This window comes from Epinephelus fuscoguttatus, linkage group LG23 (genome assembly GCF_011397635.1).
Source record: "Epinephelus fuscoguttatus linkage group LG23, E.fuscoguttatus.final_Chr_v1".
Taxonomy (NCBI): Eukaryota; Metazoa; Chordata; class Actinopteri; order Perciformes; family Serranidae; genus Epinephelus; species Epinephelus fuscoguttatus.
The window spans coordinates 31,415,717-31,436,654 of NC_064774.1; the positions used below are offsets into that span (position 1 = coordinate 31,415,717).

The window sequence follows — 20,938 nt, forward strand, 5'->3', positions numbered from 1 at the left end:
CCAATGTCTCTGTATCCTTTAATGTATCTTGATAAGAAAAGAAATAAAGAATTTTTTTTTCTTCGTGGTCAGTCATGGGCTCTTTCTCCACTGTGTTCACCACATTGCCAGCATAGAGGAATCTGAGCTCGGGTCCTTGGTAGAGCTGAGTGTCAAACTTGGTTTCTTTGGCTTATTTATTTATTTGTTGATATTTCCAAATTGAAATATTTATGCTAATTGTGATAGTGCAATATGCTAAGTATTGCTATAAAAAATATTGATATATTACAATTTATTACCTTTTTTCTAACTATAAATTATGTCCCCAAAGCTTTGTCAACATCTGTTTTATCTAATAAGATAAAGCTTTCAGTCTGTTAATTTCTGTTGACTTATATAATTTAAAAAGTCGATACTTTGCACTGTTAGACGATACAATAATGTCAAAGCATCTGAGCTGTAGTGTTACTTTTAAATGTAGGAAATAAGATTTGAGAGAATATTATGTCATATCTTAGCAGTAAAATTGTATGAATTTGCAGATGGTGTGCAACATATGCCACCCTTATCTATATGTCGATTTGCATGCTTTGTTTGCTTCCATACATTTCTTTTGCGAAACTGACGAAAAAAATTAAACTCAAATTTTATTTAAAGTTTTTAACCCCAAAGTATTTTTACAAAATTGACTAAATGAGCCCAAATGAATAAACTAGCAAAGTGAATTTGAAGTGTTAATTATTTTGTGGCCACTTGGGAGCAGTGGAACTAACTGAAAACAAAATCAGCACTATCGCCTTATAAAGCTGTTAAGACAAACATTACATATTTACACATTCAGCAGACACAAAGTAACATTAGCAATCATTTAAAGTCATGATTCTGGTCAATTAATGCATGACAGTCCAGTATTCACTCCACTTTTAGCTCTGTTTTTGTTCTCCAGAGTAAAATATGTCTCTTTAGCTGCCGAATGCTCCACTGTTTTTACCAGTGAGTCTCTAACTGTGTCTGCCTGCTGTTTGCTGTTGAGCAGGTAATGTACAGGGTGTATCAGAGCTAATAATCAGGTTGATTAAAAAACAATTGCTAAGATCCTAAAATGCCCCATAAAGCCACGAAAACTGCACAGTTGTTGATAATTCTTTGTGGAGTCATCAATACAAGCAGCACATTACACATAGTCCTTTGATTCTTTGTGGAGATAATAATCTTAAGTCAAATAAAAAGGAAGAAAGAAAGAAAGAAAGAAAGAAAGGTATGTTTAATGTTAAATAAGTAGCCTACTCATTGTGGGCAGTGTAAATGACTCCCTAAGATGAATCTGGTGTGTGTTTCTCTGGAGGTCCATGATATAAAGACATAGGGTTCCTGCTCTGGGCTTGGTTGACAAAATCTTAAACAAAGATTAGCCAAGCTAAAGGAAATATTTGTCTATCTGTACTCAGCTGTGTCCCAATCAGACGGCTTTTAATTAGAAGGTTGGTTTAAACTACTTCCGACTGAGGTGTTAATTTCAACAAAGCTGAGGTGAAGCCGAGGCACTCACCTTTAACACTGTATTCACTCAGGGTGTTTATTGAACCCTGTGATAAACATCTGCTGCTGATAACCAACTCACTGGAAATGACAGTAAAGAATAAAAAAAGCAATGAATAAAATAAACGTTTAGGTGCTCGAAACAACGGCATTACTTCTAGTGTCCCACACAAGCTCCTGTATTTTATCATAAATGGATACGCACTGACTGGGTTCAGCTTTATATAAATACAAAGACATTAATTTTTTTTTATCACAGCTGCTAACAGGAGTGGACCGCTAACAGGAACGTTCCCCGCACGTGGACGTGATTGGTCGCTCGAGACACGCTTGTGACGTTGAGCTCGAGCACACCTGATGCTCGTTAGAAGCGGAAGGCGGGAGGTGAGAGGAGGTTTAAAAGACAGACGGAGAGCACTGGTCCTTTGTATGTGACTCAGTACCAGAGCAGGAGTGTAGAGTCCATGCCACTCTGATAACTAACACACTGGAGCTTAGCAGGCCGCCTGGTACCCATACACACGTCCTCGGGCTGTTTTCTGCTCCTACATCCTCACAGGAAAGCCCATCTGTCTGCCGCCATGTTTAAGGTAAGTCAAATATCGTCCTCAACAATGCTGCTGTCTTTTTACACTCACCTGTTGCTGCGTAGCTTTTTAGCCACACATTTGGTGAAATATTGTTAATTAGCATTACGACATTTTCAGACAGGAGTGTATCTATTACTTGTATAAGTTGCTCCACTTGTAGGCACTTGGTAGCCTACATATCTATGTGGTGTTAAAATAACAGGTAGATTCGTTGCTTTATCTGTGATTTGCATTTTATTTGCAGGGATTTTGTATTTCAATTAACTTAAAAAAAACCTTCATCAAATGAAGCTTTTTTTGTGGCGAAAGAAGCCTGAAGGTGGATATGGTGGATGAACCAATAGGCTAATTACTGATCACTGTATTTTGCAGAGATGGCCAGATGAAGCGACATGAACAAATTTCTTCTTTTTCTGACCCCACTAGATAGGGCTCTTGGTTTTTACAGAGGCTCAAGGAAATGGCGAATTGGTATGCTTTCAACGCTATAACGTCAGAAAATAAAGTGGTTCAAGAGGCTTCATTTGGCCAGTGCTAGTAGGCCATTCAGCACTCTGCTCTCAGATAGTTTAACAATTCAAACATTAAAGCAGGGAGGGTTTTGATTTTAAAGGAATACTTTTACCACAAAATGACAATTTGTATCAATTCATTCCATGTTACCTTAAATTAGTGAACTTTTTTTGTCACATGCCTCCACGATAAATGGAGAATCCGAATTGGAAAGAATGCAAAGAATATAACAGTTTGGTTTTTAAATGGATACTTCACACACAAAATGACCATTTGTATTTCAATTAAGGTGTGTTACCTTGAGTTTGAAGAAAATTTTCACATGCCCCCACGGTGAACGGAGAATCCAAAAAGACAAACATTCTTCATGAATTTAGTTTAACAGCAGAACTATAGTTTAATCTCTCTACAAACACTCACTCAGTTTGTGTTGTATGATAAGTCATTTAGCCAGTCATATGCTCAGTACTCCAAAACAAATGTATTTTCTCTAAACCTTTTTTAAATTAAAACTGGACTGACAATGACACATCTATGCTCTTCAACACTAGACTCCAATACTTAAAGCTTTTTTTTTAGTACAAATGCATGTGTTCAGGAAGTACAGAGCATATGACTACATTAATGAGACTTTGATTATACTGCACCAGCTGAGTGAGTTTATAAACACGTTTTGATAGTTTTGTGGTTAAATGTGGTCCCAGTTTACTTAAATTCCTGAAGAATGTTTGCTGTTTTTGGATTCTCCGTTCACTGGAGGCATGGACAAAAGTGTTTCACATTCAAGGTACCACATGTTGAGTAACTGAAATATATGGGTTATTTTGTGTGAAGTATTTCTTTAAATCAAACCTACATCTGTTTCCTTTTTTGTGTGCAAGAGTTTCACAAATTCAAGGTAACACTAATATATTTAGAAACGGTCATTTTGTGGGCTAAGTGTTTAATAGCAAGTAATGTGGCAGATATTGTCTTAAATATGGCGAGTAAACTCCAGCAACTTATACTTTCAAAAAGATGGGAAACCCTCATAGAGATGAGTTTGGTTTCAAAAGCTAGTAGCACAGAGTCTAACCCACACGACAGAGTTGTGTCAAAGCCCAGTTTACTCTTTAACTAATTTATATAACAAACCCTCAATGAGTTGCTTTATAGTGACATTCTGGACACCTATGAATTGATTTTCTGTCATCAGTTACATACATGACATGCAAAAATGCCACATTGCGTTGTGGAATAATTGGCTATGGTTCTTTGTTTGTCTAATCTAATACACACAGAGTATTGCTTATCAGTCTGGATAGTTTTGGTGTGAGTTGCAGAGTATTGGAGATATTGGCCATAGACATGTCTGCCTTCTCTCCAGTATAATGGAACTAGATGACACTCGGCTTGTGGTGCTCAAAGCATCAAAGAAAATACATTTTACAAACTCGACTAACTTTTTATAAACTTTATTTTCAGACCAGTAGTGATGACTTGTTCCTGCCTTCCTACCAAGATGAGGAGCTGGTGGACAACCTGCTGTCCAGTGAGGAGTCAGATGGAGATGGTGGTGGTGAAGAACTCTCCCTGGCTAAGGCTCTGCTCCCCCTGGTAGAGTCCTCCTCCCCTCCCCTCATCCCCTGGGTCTGCTCCACCCGCTACAAGACGGAGCTCTGCACCAGCTACTCAGCCACTGGTTTCTGCAATTACGCCGAGCGCTGTCAGTTCGCCCACGGCCTCCATGAGCTTCATGTTCCCTTCCGCCACCCCAAGTACAAAACGGAGTTGTGTCGCAGCTTTCACACAACTGGCTACTGCTACTACGGCAGCCGCTGCCTGTTCGTCCACAACCCCACCGAGCAGCGCCCTGCTGTGCGCCGCCGCAGGAATGTCCCCTGTCGCACCTTCCGTGCCTTTGGTGTCTGTCCCTTTGGAACCCGCTGTAACTTCCTGCATATTGAGGGTGAAGATGTGGGCAGCGGTCTGGAGTCACCCCATGTTGATGAAGAGAAGACGCCACCTGTTCCCAGCCCCCAGCGCCAACCGCAAACCAAGGAGTGGAAACCACGTGGAGCTCTGTGCCGCACCTTCAGTTCCTTCGGTTTCTGCCTGTACGGCACACGCTGCCGCTTCCAGCACGGCCTCCCCAGCAAGGTCAAAACCTCCGAGCAGACCCTTGGCAGCTCAGGTTTACCTTCCCCCACCTCCCCCTTCACCGCCACCTCACCCATCTCTTCAACCTCCTCTTCTCCTCCATCAGCCTCCCCTTTGGCCACTCCGCCTGCAGAGGCTACAGCCCACAATGCCTTCACCTTCTCCAGTCAGCACCTCAGCGACCTGCTGCTGCCACTGGCCCTCCACCTGCAGCAGCTGGAGAGCAACAAGGCGCAGGAAATCTGGGACAACAGGGCCCTCTGACCGATGTGGTCAGAGTTGGAAACCAGTTTTGGATTCAGCACTGAACACCACAGTTCAATTAAATCTGTAAATTTTGTTTTATTTTAACCCTGTTAAACCCCTGTTCCCCAGGGCATTTATTATATTTTTTAATTTAGGTTGTTTGAGTGCTTGTGTCAGCAGGTCAAGCAGGCCTTGAACTGTTCAGCTGCAGATCAAGCAGTGTTTTGTTTTGGAAATGTGGTCAATGGTCTCTGGATTCACTATAGATGCAGCTATGAGTGTAATTAAATTTTTTAACTATTGTAAATACTCTATTAATGAACAGAGAATGAAATGTCTGACCTCTGAATCGTGAATAAACAATTTTAATCTCTAACCTTCATGTTGTAGCAGTCTTATTAGTTTTCAGCATTTTCACACATTTGGAACTTGGAAGGTTTGCTTGTGCATCGAGGTCACACAAAGAAGTGAATGATAGTGTTTGGTATTGGAGATTATGGCAACAAAACATAGACATTGATAACTAGCTTCATAATCTGCCACTTATTAGTTTACAGGAAATCTTGGCGTAACTTTTTTTTTTCAATCTGGATTGGATTTTCCCATGTTTTAATGCCTACAAGACTTGTGGGGGAAAACAGTTTTCAAATTGGTCCAGCATTGAGCAAGAGTGCTATGGCGAACAGGCTAATGTAATGATTTAGGGGCACTGAAGGTGCTTTGCTTTTTTTTTTTTTTTTTGCTACTGACAGGCTCAGATTATATTGTATCTGACAACATTACTGAAAGGATCCCTACAGAGATTCAAGTAGGTTCCTTTTTTGTCTAATCAGAAACAGCCCCAAATTCAGTATTGTAATACCCACCAGACTCAATTTAAAGAAACTAATTTTGGAGTCAGGTTATATTCACATCTAACTGAATTAGGGGTTTATTTAAAGAGTAACCAAGATGGGTTTTGGGGTTTTATTTAGTTTCTGTTCACTTTGAATCAAGTGTGTTTTACAATGATAAAATAACTTTATTTAAATGGAGTCTGGGTTTGGCAACAGTGATTTTGGGGCAGTTTCTGGTTTAAAAGGATTATACACTCACTAAAGGCCTACCCCTGTAGGGATCCTTTCCATATTGCTGTCAGACAATAACAGTCTGAGCCTGTGAGCGGCAAAAACAAGCACTTTTAGGGGACATAAATTAATGGTGTGCAAACGCCCCCAGTGGTTATGTTGCAGTCTGTTTTGCCATTGACAGCTGCAAGGCGCTCTCTTGCAGTTCTGGAGCAATTTCAAAAATTGTCCATTAGTTTATTTGGCACAAGCATCAATAAAATGGAGTCCAGGTCAAAAACTACCAAAGTTACCCTTTAATGTCACACCATGCAATGCAGTGTTCTTCCAACTTTGTGTCAGCAGTCATTTTATTTGTCTCTTCCCAGTTTTAACATAACACTATTCCCTGCATAAGGTCCACTCCACAAAGAAATTATTTCCCAAGAAATGATTTTCCCAGTTTGATGTGGAAGAACTTGACTGGCCGCACTGACCTCAACCCCACCCCAACACCTTTGGGATAAACTGGAACCAACCTCACTAATAATGCTCTTGAGTCTGAATGGGGGCAAATCCCTGCAGCCAGGACCACACATCAGCCAGAAGAATAAGACTGTTACACAAGCACATTATCTCTGGAGAGTAAGATAACCAGGGTCATGCTATAACACATTGTAAATAGGGAGTAATTTTCAGAATATGGTGGTCAGCAGTGATAACTTCAATAATGTTTGTGTCTGACTGCTATTCAATAAACCAAGCTGTTCCTGCTCTTCAGTCGACCAATCACTGGCCTTCACCACCTCGCGCGTCACTGGTAAACGGAAAATGTCAACATGTAGCCCGGCACCGTCAAGTTAGCCAGAGTTAAAGCGGATGTTGTGCGACATTTAGTAAAATTCATTTACGTAAATTAACAGACGTTTTAAAAACCACCAATTCAGTTTTGACGCTTTAAAGACTCCCCCGTAGTATATTTGATTTCATTCGCAATGCGACATATCAACCAAAAACAGACAGAATGGGCTCTCTGGTGTTGTTTTATTTTGAAGGGTTTGGCGGATGTCTCCTCTCTCATGCTCGCTCACTTGACACTGTTAATGGTGCTCAGAGTAGCTTCACTGTAGCTGGTGTAAACCTTTCCTCTACTCTGATGATATTCAGTCCTCCGTCGTTCTAGCTACGAAGGTAAAGGTTGGTTAAATAATATCAAAGATTTTCAGTTGCATTTTTTTCTGTTGTTCTTAGACAGCTTACTTTAGCTATTAGCATCTTGTGGGATTGTAGCTAGCTACAATTGGCACCATTATGGCTCAGGCAAGTAACGTTGCTTGGTTGCCTCACATTCTGTTTTACTTTTATCCAACTTAATGCAGCAACAGACCTTTGTACAGAAAATAGTTGTAGTTGTAAATGCGTCAATTACTTGAATAATAATTTTCACAATAATCACTTTTAAATTGCGTGTTCCAGCTGAGCCTTTTTGTTAGCATGGGAACTGTGTACAAATTGCCATTGAAAAAGGTGGTAATTGAAAAGTTTTGACGTATTGTAACTCGTACATAATGAAAGCACCAAAAGTGAAGACCCGCAACGAATCGAATATATGCTTTTGTAAATTCGGGGTGAGGCTCATCCACTCAGCACAGCTCAATTTTAATAAAATCTTCTAAATCTAGGCTACACTTTAACACTTTAGCTGTAGGAGCGTTGTTGAACCGAGTCCTTAAAGTTGCTATAGACCTGGCGCCCTGCACGCTGTCTCCATGTATAAGAAGATGTAAAAATAAAAGGCCACATGTCGCAAGAGTTAACGTAAGGTGCTTTTCCTTGTCAGTTGCCGTGTGGTCGCCGTGAGCATGGCGGACCGGGAGGAGCGCCGCTTCGCCGAGGTTTCCCGGGAGTCTGTCAAACTCATGGCCGAGAGTGCAGGCGTGGAGCTGGGCGACGATGTGGCGGCACTGCTGGCTGAGGACGTGTGTTACCGGCTGAGGGAAGCAACTCAGGTCAGTGTTTCCCGAAACATTTAGGTGCAAACGTTACTTTATCCAAAAATATAACTTTTGAGTATGAAGCATCAGCGCTGTGCACTGAGATTTTGGGGGCTGGTGCTCAAGCAAAAAAGGGCACCCCACTCATAATTATTAACAAAAAAATAATTTACACACAGAGGCACATCTTTTACTTATATTTATTTAGGCTATTCATTTCAATACCCTTATTATATATATGATATTGAATCCACAGAATGCTGAAAAGAAAAAAAGACTCTTGGTGGGGGAGTTTGGTTTATTTACATCGAATTCAGCAAACATGTTTCTTTTCTACTGCCTTATTGTAGGGCTTGTTTTTATATTTCCTCTTGTTGATACTTTCCCATCACAACCCTTTAATTTATCCTGTGATCCAGTTTCCTTTGCTTTATTTCCTGTTGGTTCATGAATAAAATTAAATTCACATTTTTAGGCACTGAATCCCCCAACTGCTCAGGGCGCCTCACCAAGGGCAGCCCCTTCACTCTGACATCTCTCCACTTTGTGCATGTATAGGTCCTGGTTGTACAAGTGTGTGTCTTTCGGACCTGTGTGTAATTGACAAACAAGAGTGAAAACATTGAATTTCCCCTCAGGGGGATTAATAAAGTAAATAAACTTAAACTTATAAACTTACTTAAAATTCAATCCACCACCTTAGAATTTGTAAACAGTGATGTTTTGTATGGCAGAAAATTGCACTAATCTTTATTATTATTTTCTAAATATGCTTTAAATATTCTTAATGAATCCCAGAGAACAGACATGTGCAGCTGCTGCAGCTCCGCGCTCTTCCTCTCCTCCTGGTGCACTCTTTGCGCACACAATGTTCCTGCAGCACCAAACCACATGTCAGATTTCTTTAAATGAATTATCAGAGCCGCAGTGTGGGAGACGCAAACATTATTTGGAGTTTAATTTTGATTTATAAAGACACGTAGAAGTGAGAAACAGTTTGGCGATCTTACCAGGCAGGTGGTGATACTGAGGGAAGAGGTGCAGGTTATTCATGTAGACATGCTGTATTGATTGTGTGTTGTTTTGGACCCACACAGAGCAGCTCTCAGTTTATGAGACATGCCAAGAGGAGGAAGCTGACAGTGGAGGACTTCAACAGAGCTCTGCGCTGGAGCAACGTGGAGGTGAGAATATCAATGGTCTCTCCCAGTATGTCTGAACACTCAGTCTGATATGACACAAACAGCCTTTAGCTTCTGTATCTCTGTGTGTTCATCAGGCCATATGTGGCTACGGCGCCCAGGATGCTCTGCCTTTCCGCTCAGCGAAGGAAGGAGAGCTTTTCTTCATTGAGGATCGGGACATCAACCTGGTTGAGTTGGCTTTGGCCACCAACATTCCCAAGGGCTGTGCTGAGACCATGGTGCGAGGTATGACCCACTGCACTGTCATAAATTACTGACAGAAGTATCTTTGATGCACGACTCAGGAGGTATCATTTAGTACTAATAACTGTTCCTGTTTTCTTGTCCTGTCAGTAAATGTGTCTTACCTGGATGGGAAAGGAAACCTGGAACCTCAGGGAACAGGTGAGACTCAGCCATGTTTGGATTAATTAACAATGTGCCACTCCTTGATTCAGTTTCAAGGAAATGAGTGTGAAGAGTCAAATATCCGTTACCTGTGAAGTAATAAATAGTGATTGAGCTTGTTAAATAAATCTGATGTGCGTTCACATGAATGCAACATGCTTTAGTTAAATAGAACATTTTTCAACTTTTCATTTCCTGACAGTTTATAAAGTTGACTTCTGCCTCACACTGATGGAGCATAGTGCAGTTTAATGCTGATGGAGAGTTTCAGTGTTTGTGCATCAGTTGTCAGAGCTGACTGTTGAATTGTCGCAGTTCCCACAGCTGTGCAGTCTCTGTCAGAGGACCTGTTGAAGTACTACCAGCAGATCACACGGGCCATCCTGGGAGAGGACCCCCACCTCATGAAGGTAAAGTGCTGCTCAACACAGGCACACGCTCAGTCGGGTTTTTATGATGCGTTACTTCTAACAGTTTTCTTCTGTGTGTTTCAGGTGGCTCTGCTGGACCTTCAGTCCAACTCCAAGATCGCTGCACTCCTGCCATACTTTGTTTATGTCATCAGTGGGGTAGGTTTGTGCCATAATCACACTGTGTAGATATTGGACATTTAACAGAGTTAGAATCCAAACAAAATGTCCTTTTTATTCAATTTTAGATGTTAAATGCACAAAACAAAAATTTAACCTCCTACTATCAGATATTTACTCACATGAAAGTAAACTTAGTGATCTATAAAATACACTGAAGAAATATTTTTCAGTTTGTTAATTGTGTGGCTGTTTGTGTCCAGGTGAAGTCAGTAAGCCATGATCTGGAGCAGCTCAACAGGCTCCTCCACATGGTGAAGAGCCTGGTGCAGAACCCCTACCTGTACCTGGGCTCATACGTGCGCAGCCTGGTCTCCAGTGTCATGTACTGCATCCTGGAGCCACTGGCCGCCTCCATCAACCCGCTCAACGACCACTGGACCCTTAGGGACTATGCAGCCTTGCTCCTCAGCCACATCTTCTGGTGAGCCAATCGCTGATAGATACTGAGACACACAGTTTGTTTATAGGTTTCAAATTACCATGTTAATACAACACATAGACTTGCTTTGAGGGTGTTTGTTTTTTGAATGGGTTTTTGGTTAGATCCATGAAATAAGTTCTGTGGTTAACACAAGCTCAAAGGTGAATGGTGAAAGATTTAGGGGGATTTGGTGACTTAAAGCAATGAGTTGCAGCTTGCCTTCTCCTAGCCGGAACTCCTTCATTGTTAATTGTCCAGGAAGTTTTTAACCTTGTTCATAAAACACATCCTAATTCACAAATATGAAGGATATTACTACTGCTTACTGCTTAATAGGTATAAGTCCAAAGCCAGCTTCAGTTAGTTTTCTGTCAGATTCAAAACTTCATGGACAGGTTGTTTCAGCGTTCTTTTGGCTGCTTTGAGCAGTTGAGCCAGTTTAAATACAACATCTGTCATACTGTCACCTTTTAAAGTTGTAACAGCAAACATGTTGCTGTTAATTCTTCCAGCAGACACAGAGCAACATTATCACCCATGTCTGTCCTGTCTCAGTCCACCTGGTGAATGTTAGTTATTCTCCTTTTATTACTGTGATTCTCTCTAGGACTCATGGTGATCTGGTGAGTGGGCTCTACCATCAGATCCTGCTGTCACTCCAGAAGGTTCTGTCTGACCCAGTAAGACCACTCTGCTCCCACTATGGAGCCGTGGTGGGGCTTCATGCTCTGGGATGGAAGGTATGTTCACTGGTTCAACCTGTAAGTCTTGTGTAGTTTCTCTGGTTACCTTACAATGGTGTGTGGCTGTGACTGATGAGTTATGGCTCCCATCTCCTGCGATTGAAGAGGTGTGTGGCTGTGTTGTATCGGTGTCTGTGAAAAACATTCAGAAAGATTTATATCCCCAAATATTACATATTATGTAGAACTTTATCCTCTTAAATTATTTTCTTTCATTTGGAATGCCAGCTTAAGTTTCTTTTGCATTTTGTTTGCATTAACTCGTTATTAACACATTAACTAGGATAGCCCTAGTTTCTTTACATTTAGAGAATGCCAGATACTATACATATATTCTCATGAGCCTGTCCCAACACATCACTAAATCTATAAATAATTCAAACTTAAGATGTCATGTTTTATTCTCAAGTACCCTAGATACCATGTGCATCTTTTTCTACATATTTCTGGAAAATTGAATGTAAAATATTCAATATCTTTGTAAGAAAAGTGGAGATCTACACTAGAGACTGGCTCCATCTGACAGGTCCATTTCCTCACTGTAAATTATTTATGTATTGTCTTCAGTTCTCCACTATATGCTTCTCGCTGTCTTGTCCTCCTCTCTGGTCTCCTCAGTAACCAGTACAACAATCATCTCTACATTAACCCGTATGTGTTGTTTTTTTGTGAACAGGCTGTCGAGAGAGTGCTCTTTCCACACCTTCCTGCTTACTGGGCCAACCTCCAGGCCGTGCTGGATGACTACTCTGTCTCCAATGCCCAGGTCAAAGCAGATGGACATAAGGTCTATGGAGCCATTCTGGTCAGTGCTGCAGTGACAAAAGTCCTTTCATATAGTGATCAGCTACAAGAAGTTTTGCGATGACCCAAAAAGTTACCTGTTGCGTATTATCTCCTGTGCCGTTTTATGAAAACGGTCACTCACCATCTCTTTAAACCAGGGATACTTAAAGGTTTGATGAATGAGCGGCAATTCCGGGAGCCAGGTTATGATTTAGGGCCGCATAGGAAAAGTGCAGTTTAGTTGTCTATGAAATCGCTTACTTTAGCTAAGAGCAAAAGAAATGATGACAGAAAGTAATTCCTGCGACACTCATGAGGTGCCACTAGTTGCCTTGCAACCTGTAACTTTCCACAAGTTGTCATTCCTAACTAGACAGACGCTAGGGGCACACAGTTTGATGAAGTCTCCTAGTAGTTCAGTTTCTGTTGACACTGACGTTTTGCAAATGAACCAAGAGGTTATAAACATGAAGTTCTACTGACTGACAGGTAAATCGTTTTTTGACAGTTTTGGTGTTTGTCATCCTGCATCGTCAGGACCCATGTGGGGAAATGAAATTCTGGTGACTGACAGAAGATTATGCAGCAACACTTTAATGCTTCTAAATTCTTTATATTTCTGTTCTTTTGTTTCACAAAGAGCACAGACAAAAAACTGATGTAAGCATTATTAGTAGGCTATTATTAGCCTGCAAATCAATCACGTTATGAATAATGACTAACATAGAGACAGGATGAAAAGAAGGCTTCTTATTCAGTAATGATTACTGTGGGATCACTGTCACACACATTTCAACAGACTTAATGAACAGACAAAGTGCACAGAGTCGGATACAAAGATGGCAGTTTTAACAGCTTTTTAATCAGGGAATATACCCACACTGACATGCATATGTGTTACCATGGTTACATGTATGCATTAGCATAAATAGGTTGTGGGATATATTTGGCCTTTATCAGGATCAATAATGAGATTGTGGACAAATTTCACGATCAGCAGATGGATTTGTTGTTGGTTTAGCTGCTGAAATCGCATATCTGCTATCATCAAATCCTGTGGTTGGTTTGTTTTCTTTCACACCATAAACAAACTGCAGCAGAGTCTGTTTGGAAGCAGACAAAGAGCCCAGCTTTTCAAGCGGTCTTGGTTCAGTTGTTTGGTCCGCACTAGTGTTTGATTGACAGCTTTCACACCAGCCCAAACAAACCGTACTAACCATGCCAATGGACTTGAGTTTGTGTTAACGGAACCAAACAGGTTAGGAGTGAAAGCACTCTCGTGCATCGTGTTCACACTTGGCACAAACAAAACTTTTTGCGTGAGTGAATTACACGTAAAGTCAATGTTAAAGTCCTGCCGGGCAGCAGCGCGATGAACACGATGTGAATGATGCAAAATTCGCAAATTACGTGGCATGAATGAAGCAAGTAGCATGATTTCGTGTCATACGCATATTCGCAAGAGGTGAAAAATCTCACTTTCAGTGACCAATTCCCACCAGGATAGCCAATCAGCATTGAGATCCTCTGGAGTTGTATGACGCACTGGCAGAAGTTTAATCATCGAGTCAGCGTTTTCACGCGTGTATGATGCAACTTATTCACAGCGAGCGAGCGAGTCAACACAAAATATTCTAGCGTTCAAACTCACGACGCAAAAATTCACATAGCATTTGGTGTGAACACATCATTAAAACAAAACAATGTCTACGTATGACCCATGGTCAGCACTTTTGTATATCTCTGGGTTAATGCCAATCAACCAGTCAATTTAAAATAGATTTCAGAAGCCTAGCAAGTGCTAACTGTTTTCCAAAAAAAAAACCCAAAACAAACAAAAGATGACAAGATCTAATTTATAATTTGAATATATAATTGAACGTACCCCTTTTCTTCTTTTCTATACTGTTATTTCCCAGAATATGTAAGGGCTGAACAGCTAATATTTTTTCTGTGCTAAGCTGACATTTTGTCAATTTCATGGTCAAGAGTGAAATATTCTGACAGCTGACAGACAGACTGCTACTACATCACAGTGCAGTTATATTATCCATAAGTTCTCCTGTCCGTCCTGCAGGTGGCAGTGGAGCGTCTGCTGAAGATGAAGGCTCTGTCTCTGTCCCAGCCAGCAGAGGGAGGCTCCATTGGTCAGCCAGGCTCCGTGGTAGGTGCTATGGGTTATAGGGTGAGCTCCCCCGGCCTCAGTCCTCCTCCAGAGCCCCTGTCAGAAGCTGTCCTGGGAATCGCCAGCCACCTTCAGGCAGGTGGGGCCGGCTGTCCTTGGGAGGAGTGGACCCCAGTCCCTCTCCCTGCCATGTACTGTGAGCTCTACTCCTTCTTTGGCGACAGCCTGGCTGTCAGGTTCAGTACAGGGCCTGGGTTTGGCAGCTACCCTCCCTGCACCCCGTCTCAGCTCAGTGATGCCAGGAAGGAACCTCCTGGCCCTGCCTCCAACCCTGACACCACCCGAAAGATGCCTCAACTGACTGCCAACCTTAACATCAGCCCCAGGCAGGATGGGAGTCCGCGCACTGATCCGCCCCCACCCAGCCTGGCAGCTACTGGGTCAGGAAGGTAAAGCTGACACATCTAAACCTTCCTGAAAACTAAACTATCAGGTTGGGGTTCACAGTAATGAATGTTGCTGACCTTATTTTTCCTCTATAGGTCCCTGGCTCGCTCCTCTTCTTCCTCCTCCTCTTCCTCTGTGCAGCGCTCCCGATCTTCCTCATCACGTTCAGGTCAGCGTCCAGCGGGTCTCTCTCGGGACGTTTTCCCCAAGGCTCGCTTCACCTCTCCTCAGACAGGACTTCCGGTGTTCTCCTTTCTTATTGGCGGGCGGCAAATGGGTCGGCGTTGCCAAGGCCGCCGCCCCTTCCAGACCACTTTTGCCCCAACTCCACCTCTCCCCGCCATCCCACCACGTGCCTACGCCCACAAACTGCCTGTCATCGGCAGGGTGGGCAAACCTGTGCGCCGCTGGGCGTGTTCCCATTACTCCCTTCATCTGCCGCTCTAGAGGAGAGGGTCTGAGAAATGAGCTTCAGGCTACAGGGTTTGACTGCTACAGACTTGAAAAGGCCCATATTCATATTTTTCAGCTTCAGCTGCCAATAGTTGTTCTTATGTGATATTTTCATAGTTGAATTGCCAGAATTCTGTTTTATTATCTGGATGGACAACAACATTTGGACCATAATTCACTGAGGAAACAAAAGTCTGAAAAGTACATGTAGTGTTTTATTTCTGACTTTGGCACCAATGCATCTCACCTGGAAAAACTGGGATGAACAAATAAAGACTGCAGCGATGTTCACCAGGGATTTTTTTAAAACAAAAGCTTCAGCATTATTTGAAAGATGCTATAATTAAATAAAAAATAGATATATGCCACAATGCCACGTTGTTATTCAGAAGTAATGCTGGTGTAGATCACAACAATAAAAACATATTATGTGTTTCTAACTTACTTATTTTGGGTTTTGGATCAGGTTACATTGCAAATCAAGAAAACATCACTGAGGCAGTATTAAAAACTAGAATTACTTCCTCTGGGTTGTAGGCCTCTGTGAACCAGTCAAGTTGCAGTTACAGTTTACATCTGTGAAAACATGGATGCTTCTCACACATCTTCCCCCTGACAGCACAGTATACAATCAAGATTAGTGTCACCAATTCAGTATCTGACCAAATGTCTCCCCCTCTGTTCCTGACGTATGATGTTGAATAATGGCCAGAGGAATGTTTTCACAGATTATCATGATTTGACAGCTAAATTGACCTTTGACCTTTGGATATGTACTATCATTAGACATTTGTGCAATTTTTTTTCATAAGTAGTGTATGAATTCTTGAGTTATGGTCAAAAACATGAATAGTGAGGTGACAGTGACCTTTAACCACCAATATTGGTGTTTAAAGGTCCATCAAGCCTGCCTGGTGTGTATAATTCAGAATAGTTTCACCTGATCCATCCCTTTGATCGGGCCTGTGTCTGTGGTCTGCTCTACCTTTCTAAATATTTAAAGCCTAACTAGCTTTTAGTATCTGGTTGCAGTCTGTAGAGGAGCAGCCGTCAGAACCAACAATGGCCCAGCTTGTGTCTTCACTGGGACTGTTCTGCCAGGTCAATGCATTCGCCTGCCTGCTTCTCTGCTACCTGCTCTTTGTTCTGCTGGGAGGTCTGGTGTTCACAGCTGTGGAGAAGCCTGTGGAGGAGGAGCTGAGAGCCGAGGTGGAGGAGCTGCGTCGCTCCTTCCTGCGGGAGAACCCGTGTGTGGACGAGAGCAGGCTGAGCCAGCTGCTGGTGAAAGCTCTCTCTGCTCACCACAGTGACGTAGCTGTTCTGAAGGCTGATGGTGAGGAGAGACGCTACGACTTCACATCGTCTCTCTACTTTGTCATTGTCACGCTGACCACCACGGGTAAGATGCAGTCCAGACGTGTAGACATTTGGAATTGGGCTGCAACTTGTGAATACTTTAATCACAATTTGTCATGCTTAAATTTTGCTTTAACTTATTATGAAGTAAATGTTGATTAGACAATGTAATGGCTCTAGAATATTGGCACAATTAGCTTTTAGATTGGTTCCCTTTAAGCCTTGCTTTCACTATAGTTTCAGTCAGTATCAGTGGGAACGCCCACATAATGTCACATCTTTTTATGCTGCAGGGGAAAACAAAGTATTTGCTAGCATTATGAAGAGTTGCTATGTGGCTTTCTGCACTTTAAATTAATCTACAAAGCCAGAGGTAAGTGGTATTTTTCAACCTGGACCCTATTTTCCTATGTTTTTGTATCTGGTGACTATTGAGGACAACAATTTTTAAAACTGGTTCAATATTGAGTGAGAGCAGCGGCAAAGCATGCTGCAATGTAAACACTCAAGTGCCTGTTTTGCCACTGACAGGCCCAGACTGTTTCAAGTGTCTGACAACATTATGGAAAGGATCCTCACAGAGGTAGACATTTTGCGAAAGAGTAAGATCCTTTTTGTTTAACCAGAAACAGCCAGGAATTGAAATCATCAAACTCACCAGACTCCATTTAAATAAACAGTAATTTTATTATGCTAAAACACACTTCATTCAAAGTCAACAAAAGCAGCACAAAACTCAAACAATCTTGGTTCATCTCTACACTGTTGCATCAATCACCAACTCTGGTTAAAATAAATCCTTAAATCACCCAGCTAGCTGTAAATAAAAACATGCTGGCTTTGTTCACGTCGAAATAACTGTTTATGTAAAAGCATAGACTGTTAAAAAAAAAAAAAAAAAATTGGATGTAGCTACCGTGATGTCACCCATTGGTTTGTGGACTCCTATTTCAAAGCCTCAAGTTTGGCATGTTGGCCATCACCATCTTGGATTATGGAGCCAGAAGTGACCATATTTGGGCGAGAAGCTGGAGCTGTGAAGGAACGAGTGGTGAATCTGACTGACAAGCCGATGACTCTATTGGCAGAAAGCCTGTCACTCAAAGCGGCCCGCCTTAATTATACAAAACTTAAAGCCCATAAAGAGGGTAAATTAACTATATATATAGTTTATTTCCACTGTTAAGTTGGGTATTTTAACCATAGATTTGTAACAATACCAAGGTACCAGATGCCACAATGGCGCCTATTCAGTCCTGTGGAATTGCTCGCCTGACGCACTCGTTAAAAAAAAGTTTGTAGTTCCTGGGTTTACTCTTACATGTGCGGCCCACTGAATGTGCACAGTAGTGTTTCTCTCCCTGGCTCCACCAACAAGTTCCCACTCAGCTCACAGACTTAACATTGTGATGACATCACAGATTTTTAAATCGCTTTTCATGGCTTGAGGAAAGTTTTACAAATATAAACCCACCATAGATCAAAAATTCATTCTGAAGAGTCATAAATGACTTTGTCTGCAGTTCAAGGTGTCCTGTAAGCAGTTTTGCAGACTTTTACAATGGTGATCTATGGAGAGATTTTTCACTGCAATACTGCAAGTGGCCACCAGGAAAAACTGGAAGCAAGGCTGAGCTACTTTTCTTTAAGAACTGCACTTTTAGCCACTCCTGCGTTGGCTCCATATTTCAGCTCCGGAGGTTGCTGTTTGTTTAAGTAGAGTCTGGTGGGTTTAGTGAGGAAGAGGGGCTGTTTCGGGTTAAACAAAAAAGTATTTAACGCTAATGGTGTTGAGTAACGTTAATGCTGCTGTACTGTCTCAGAATGTGCATGGAATTCACTAAAGTATGCTAGTCTATTACATCATAGCGTGAATGGCTATAGGGTAGTGATATCATGGTATGTTATGTGGGTTAAAAAAACATGCTTTCCTGGCATTTACAGACTGGGGGGAAGGACTTTGTTTTTTTAGGAAAAGGCTACTGCTTACCAGTTACCAAAGAGTATCAGTGTAAGTTCTTTGCAGTGCGTATCCTCAGTAGTGGGTAGTCTTTAGGTTTTGGACTGTAGGTTGGGTGTTTCTTGGGCTACGTGGAGTTGTGATGGACATTACCTCATCATTTCCTGCCATTTTATGGACGAAACAATTCAGCAATTAACAGAAAAGCTTGAGGTTTCGTCTTTAATTGCCAAACTGTTTCATGTATTTGCCTTCCTCTCTGCAGACCTCTCACTCCTGTCCTCTTCCTCAGGTTCTGACACTTACACCCCGAAATCAGATGAGGCCAAGCTCTTCTGTATCTTCTACTGCACCCTGGGGATTCCCCTCACCTTGCTCCTCCTCACCCTCCTCTCCAACCTCCTCCTCCCTGTCATCACCCACATTCCTGTCCACCACTTGCACACTTACTGGGGTTTGCCCTATGCCCGGGCCACCTCTGTCCATGCTGGCCTCCTCTCTGTGCTTGTCCTCTTCCTCCTTTTCCTCGTCCCTGCCCTCCTGGTCTGTGTGCTGGAGCCCGACTGGAGCTTTCTGGATGCTCTTTTCTTCTGCTTTGTCATCCTGAGCACTGTTGGCCAGGGAGGAGACGCTCTTGGGAGAACCTGGGGCCCGACAGCCAAGGAGACACTCCAACTCCTCACCACATGTAAGTGCATGTGACTAGATGTCCTCTCTAAACAACTGCATTTTATTGATTATAATTGTATCATTATAATGTAAGTAATATATTGAGCTGTGATATCAGTTCAAGAAAATACTAAGAATTATGACCAACTCTACAGTTTCCCTCATCTCTCGATATAGATACAGATATTTCAGTTGGTGGAGACAAAACACTGTTAAAAGAGAGTAAATATTGGACTAACATTCATCAAGTGGACACAAGGCAATCAATGCTAATGTTGCTCTGTGTCTGCTGTCGTGTAAATTATCAGCTTGTTGCAGTTTTACCCCAAAGTGGCCAAAACCCCCTAAAAAAGAATGCAATTTTAATACTAACTAAAGATGAACGCTAGATCTTCTAGTGACAGCTGTCATATTGTAGTTAGCGAACCACCAGCCAGATACTGCAGTTCCTCTAATGGCCACTTGAGGTTTGCTCCAAGAGCGAGTCAATCCCCATAGACCCCCATGTTAACATTTTTAGTTAATTTCTCCATTCATGACAACGGTAGGGGAAATTTTTTTATGTAACTCACTGGTTTAAATGTTATCAAGAGTATAAGTATGGAAAATTAACCATTTTGGGTGAAGGTGGAGGCCTACGCTGACCAGATGCTGCTACAGCGGTAATGTTGGTCATGTAGGCCTAACATAACCATGACATAACCCCAGGTTCACTGACTATAGGCGCAGCCATAGTGTTTTCAGTTCATGAAAGTTAAATGTAAAAGTTTGGTCGTTGAAAAAAAGCCAGCGTTTGGTTGCACTAACAGATCTGGTCAGTTCTGGCTCCAACAAAGCAAGATGGTGACGGCCAAAATGCCAGACTTTAAGTGTCAGAACAGGAGACCACAAACCCATGGGTGACATCATGATAGCTAAATCTTTTATTTTATACAGTCTATGTATATAGGTATGATAGCAATCTAAGAAAGGTTGGAAAACTGCAACCAATGAAATGGTGAAACAAACGACATTACAGGCACTTTCAGGCCCACAGCCAGGATTTTAGAAATACTGAGTTCTGGAGGTCAAATATTCCTAAGGCATTTTTGACAAGCCATCAAAACCTCTCTTTTTGATAGACTTTTTAATGTTACCCTAAATGTGCATGTTGACAGACAGAAGAAGTAGTTTATAAATCCCTCTGGGGGTAAATAACTTTTTTTTTTTTTTTTTTTTTATTCTGTTGTCATTACACACATGTGTTAGTTATAGAGGTGCCAGAGTGATGAGACAAAGTCATTAAAAGATAATGGCGATATATTTATATTCTCCTCTCTCCACAGGTTACCTGCTGGTGGGCCTGGTGGTGATCATTACCTTTAAGGATACGGTCCTGCAGGTTCCCCAGGTCTGTGCAGTGATGAGGCTCTTCTCGGGTCCGCACTACACAGAGCTGAAAGGTGTCCGTCTCAATGAACTGACACTGAGTGAAGAAAACTGTGAGGAGGAGCCTCAGTACTCCCAGTCCGTCTGCACTGTCTCCTCTACCCCATTAGAGCTGATGAGCCCACGCTCACACAGAGCCAGACCCTCCACTGCCAAAACCACCTGACCCTCACACAACCCATCGGCTTCTGACTTACAGCTTTTGTGAAGTGTTTCAATTTTTTTTGATGGGCTCCATTTAAATAAACAGTAATTTTATCATTGTAAAACACACCGCATTCAGTGGACAGAAACAAAATAAAACTCACAAAAGTCA

At 41.9% G+C, this 20,938-nt stretch overlaps 3 protein-coding genes across 5 annotated transcripts; all 3 read left to right on the forward strand.

Moving 5' to 3' along the window:
* Positions 1-1,911: 1,911 nt before the first annotated feature.
* Positions 1,912-5,357, forward strand: cth1 (cysteine three histidine 1). Its single transcript, XM_049568410.1, has 2 exons — positions 1,912-2,111; positions 4,089-5,357. Exons 1-2 carry the CDS (start codon positions 2,103-2,105, stop codon positions 5,025-5,027), a joined length of 948 nt encoding a protein of 315 aa, XP_049424367.1. The 5' UTR covers positions 1,912-2,102; the 3' UTR covers positions 5,028-5,357.
* A 1,788-nt stretch (positions 5,358-7,145) lies between these two features.
* Positions 7,146-15,653, forward strand: taf6l (TAF6-like RNA polymerase II, p300/CBP-associated factor (PCAF)-associated factor). 3 transcript variants are annotated; one of them, XM_049569136.1, is made up of 12 exons: positions 7,146-7,252; positions 7,896-8,064; positions 9,147-9,233; positions 9,329-9,479; positions 9,588-9,638; positions 9,957-10,051; positions 10,136-10,210; positions 10,435-10,655; positions 11,263-11,395; positions 12,075-12,203; positions 14,262-14,758; positions 14,852-15,653. In XM_049569136.1, the coding sequence occupies exons 2-12, from the start codon at positions 7,918-7,920 to the stop codon at positions 15,201-15,203; spliced, it is 1,938 nt and encodes a 645-aa protein (XP_049425093.1). In that variant the 5' UTR covers positions 7,146-7,252; positions 7,896-7,917; the 3' UTR covers positions 15,204-15,653. The 3 variants fall into 3 exon arrangements, with proteins under 3 accessions (XP_049425093.1, XP_049425092.1, XP_049425094.1); XM_049569135.1 differs by having other exon boundaries at positions 7,146-7,246; XM_049569137.1 differs by having other exon boundaries at positions 7,146-7,246; positions 9,966-10,051.
* Positions 15,654-16,271: 618 nt separating this feature from the next.
* kcnk7 (potassium channel, subfamily K, member 7) lies at positions 16,272-20,838 on the forward strand. Its single transcript, XM_049568479.1, has 3 exons — positions 16,272-16,608; positions 18,818-19,213; positions 20,520-20,838. The coding sequence occupies exons 1-3, from the start codon at positions 16,272-16,274 to the stop codon at positions 20,786-20,788; spliced, it is 1,002 nt and encodes a 333-aa protein (XP_049424436.1). The 3' UTR covers positions 20,789-20,838.
* The last annotated feature ends 100 nt before the right edge of the window (positions 20,839-20,938 follow it).

What these genes read in the sequence shown, in the direction of transcription:
- taf6l (XM_049569136.1), top strand. Translation starts at nt 7,918, where the DNA reads ATGGCGGACCGGGAGGAGCGCCGCTTCGCCGAGGTTTCCCGGGAGTCT. An exon ending in TTGTTTATGTCATCAGTGGG is followed by an intron (nt 10,211 to 10,434) that starts GTAGGTTTGTGC and finishes GTTTGTGTCCAG; the next exon opens with GTGAAGTCAGTAAGCCATGA. An exon ending in AGGTCTATGGAGCCATTCTG is followed by an intron (nt 12,204 to 14,261) that starts GTCAGTGCTGCA and finishes TCCGTCCTGCAG; the next exon opens with GTGGCAGTGGAGCGTCTGCT.
- kcnk7 (XM_049568479.1), top strand. Translation starts at nt 16,272, where the DNA reads ATGGCCCAGCTTGTGTCTTCACTGGGACTGTTCTGCCAGGTCAATGCA. An exon ending in TGTCACGCTGACCACCACGG is followed by an intron (nt 16,609 to 18,817) that starts GTAAGATGCAGT and finishes CCTCTTCCTCAG; the next exon opens with GTTCTGACACTTACACCCCG. An exon ending in ACTCCAACTCCTCACCACAT is followed by an intron (nt 19,214 to 20,519) that starts GTAAGTGCATGT and finishes CTCTCTCCACAG; the next exon opens with GTTACCTGCTGGTGGGCCTG.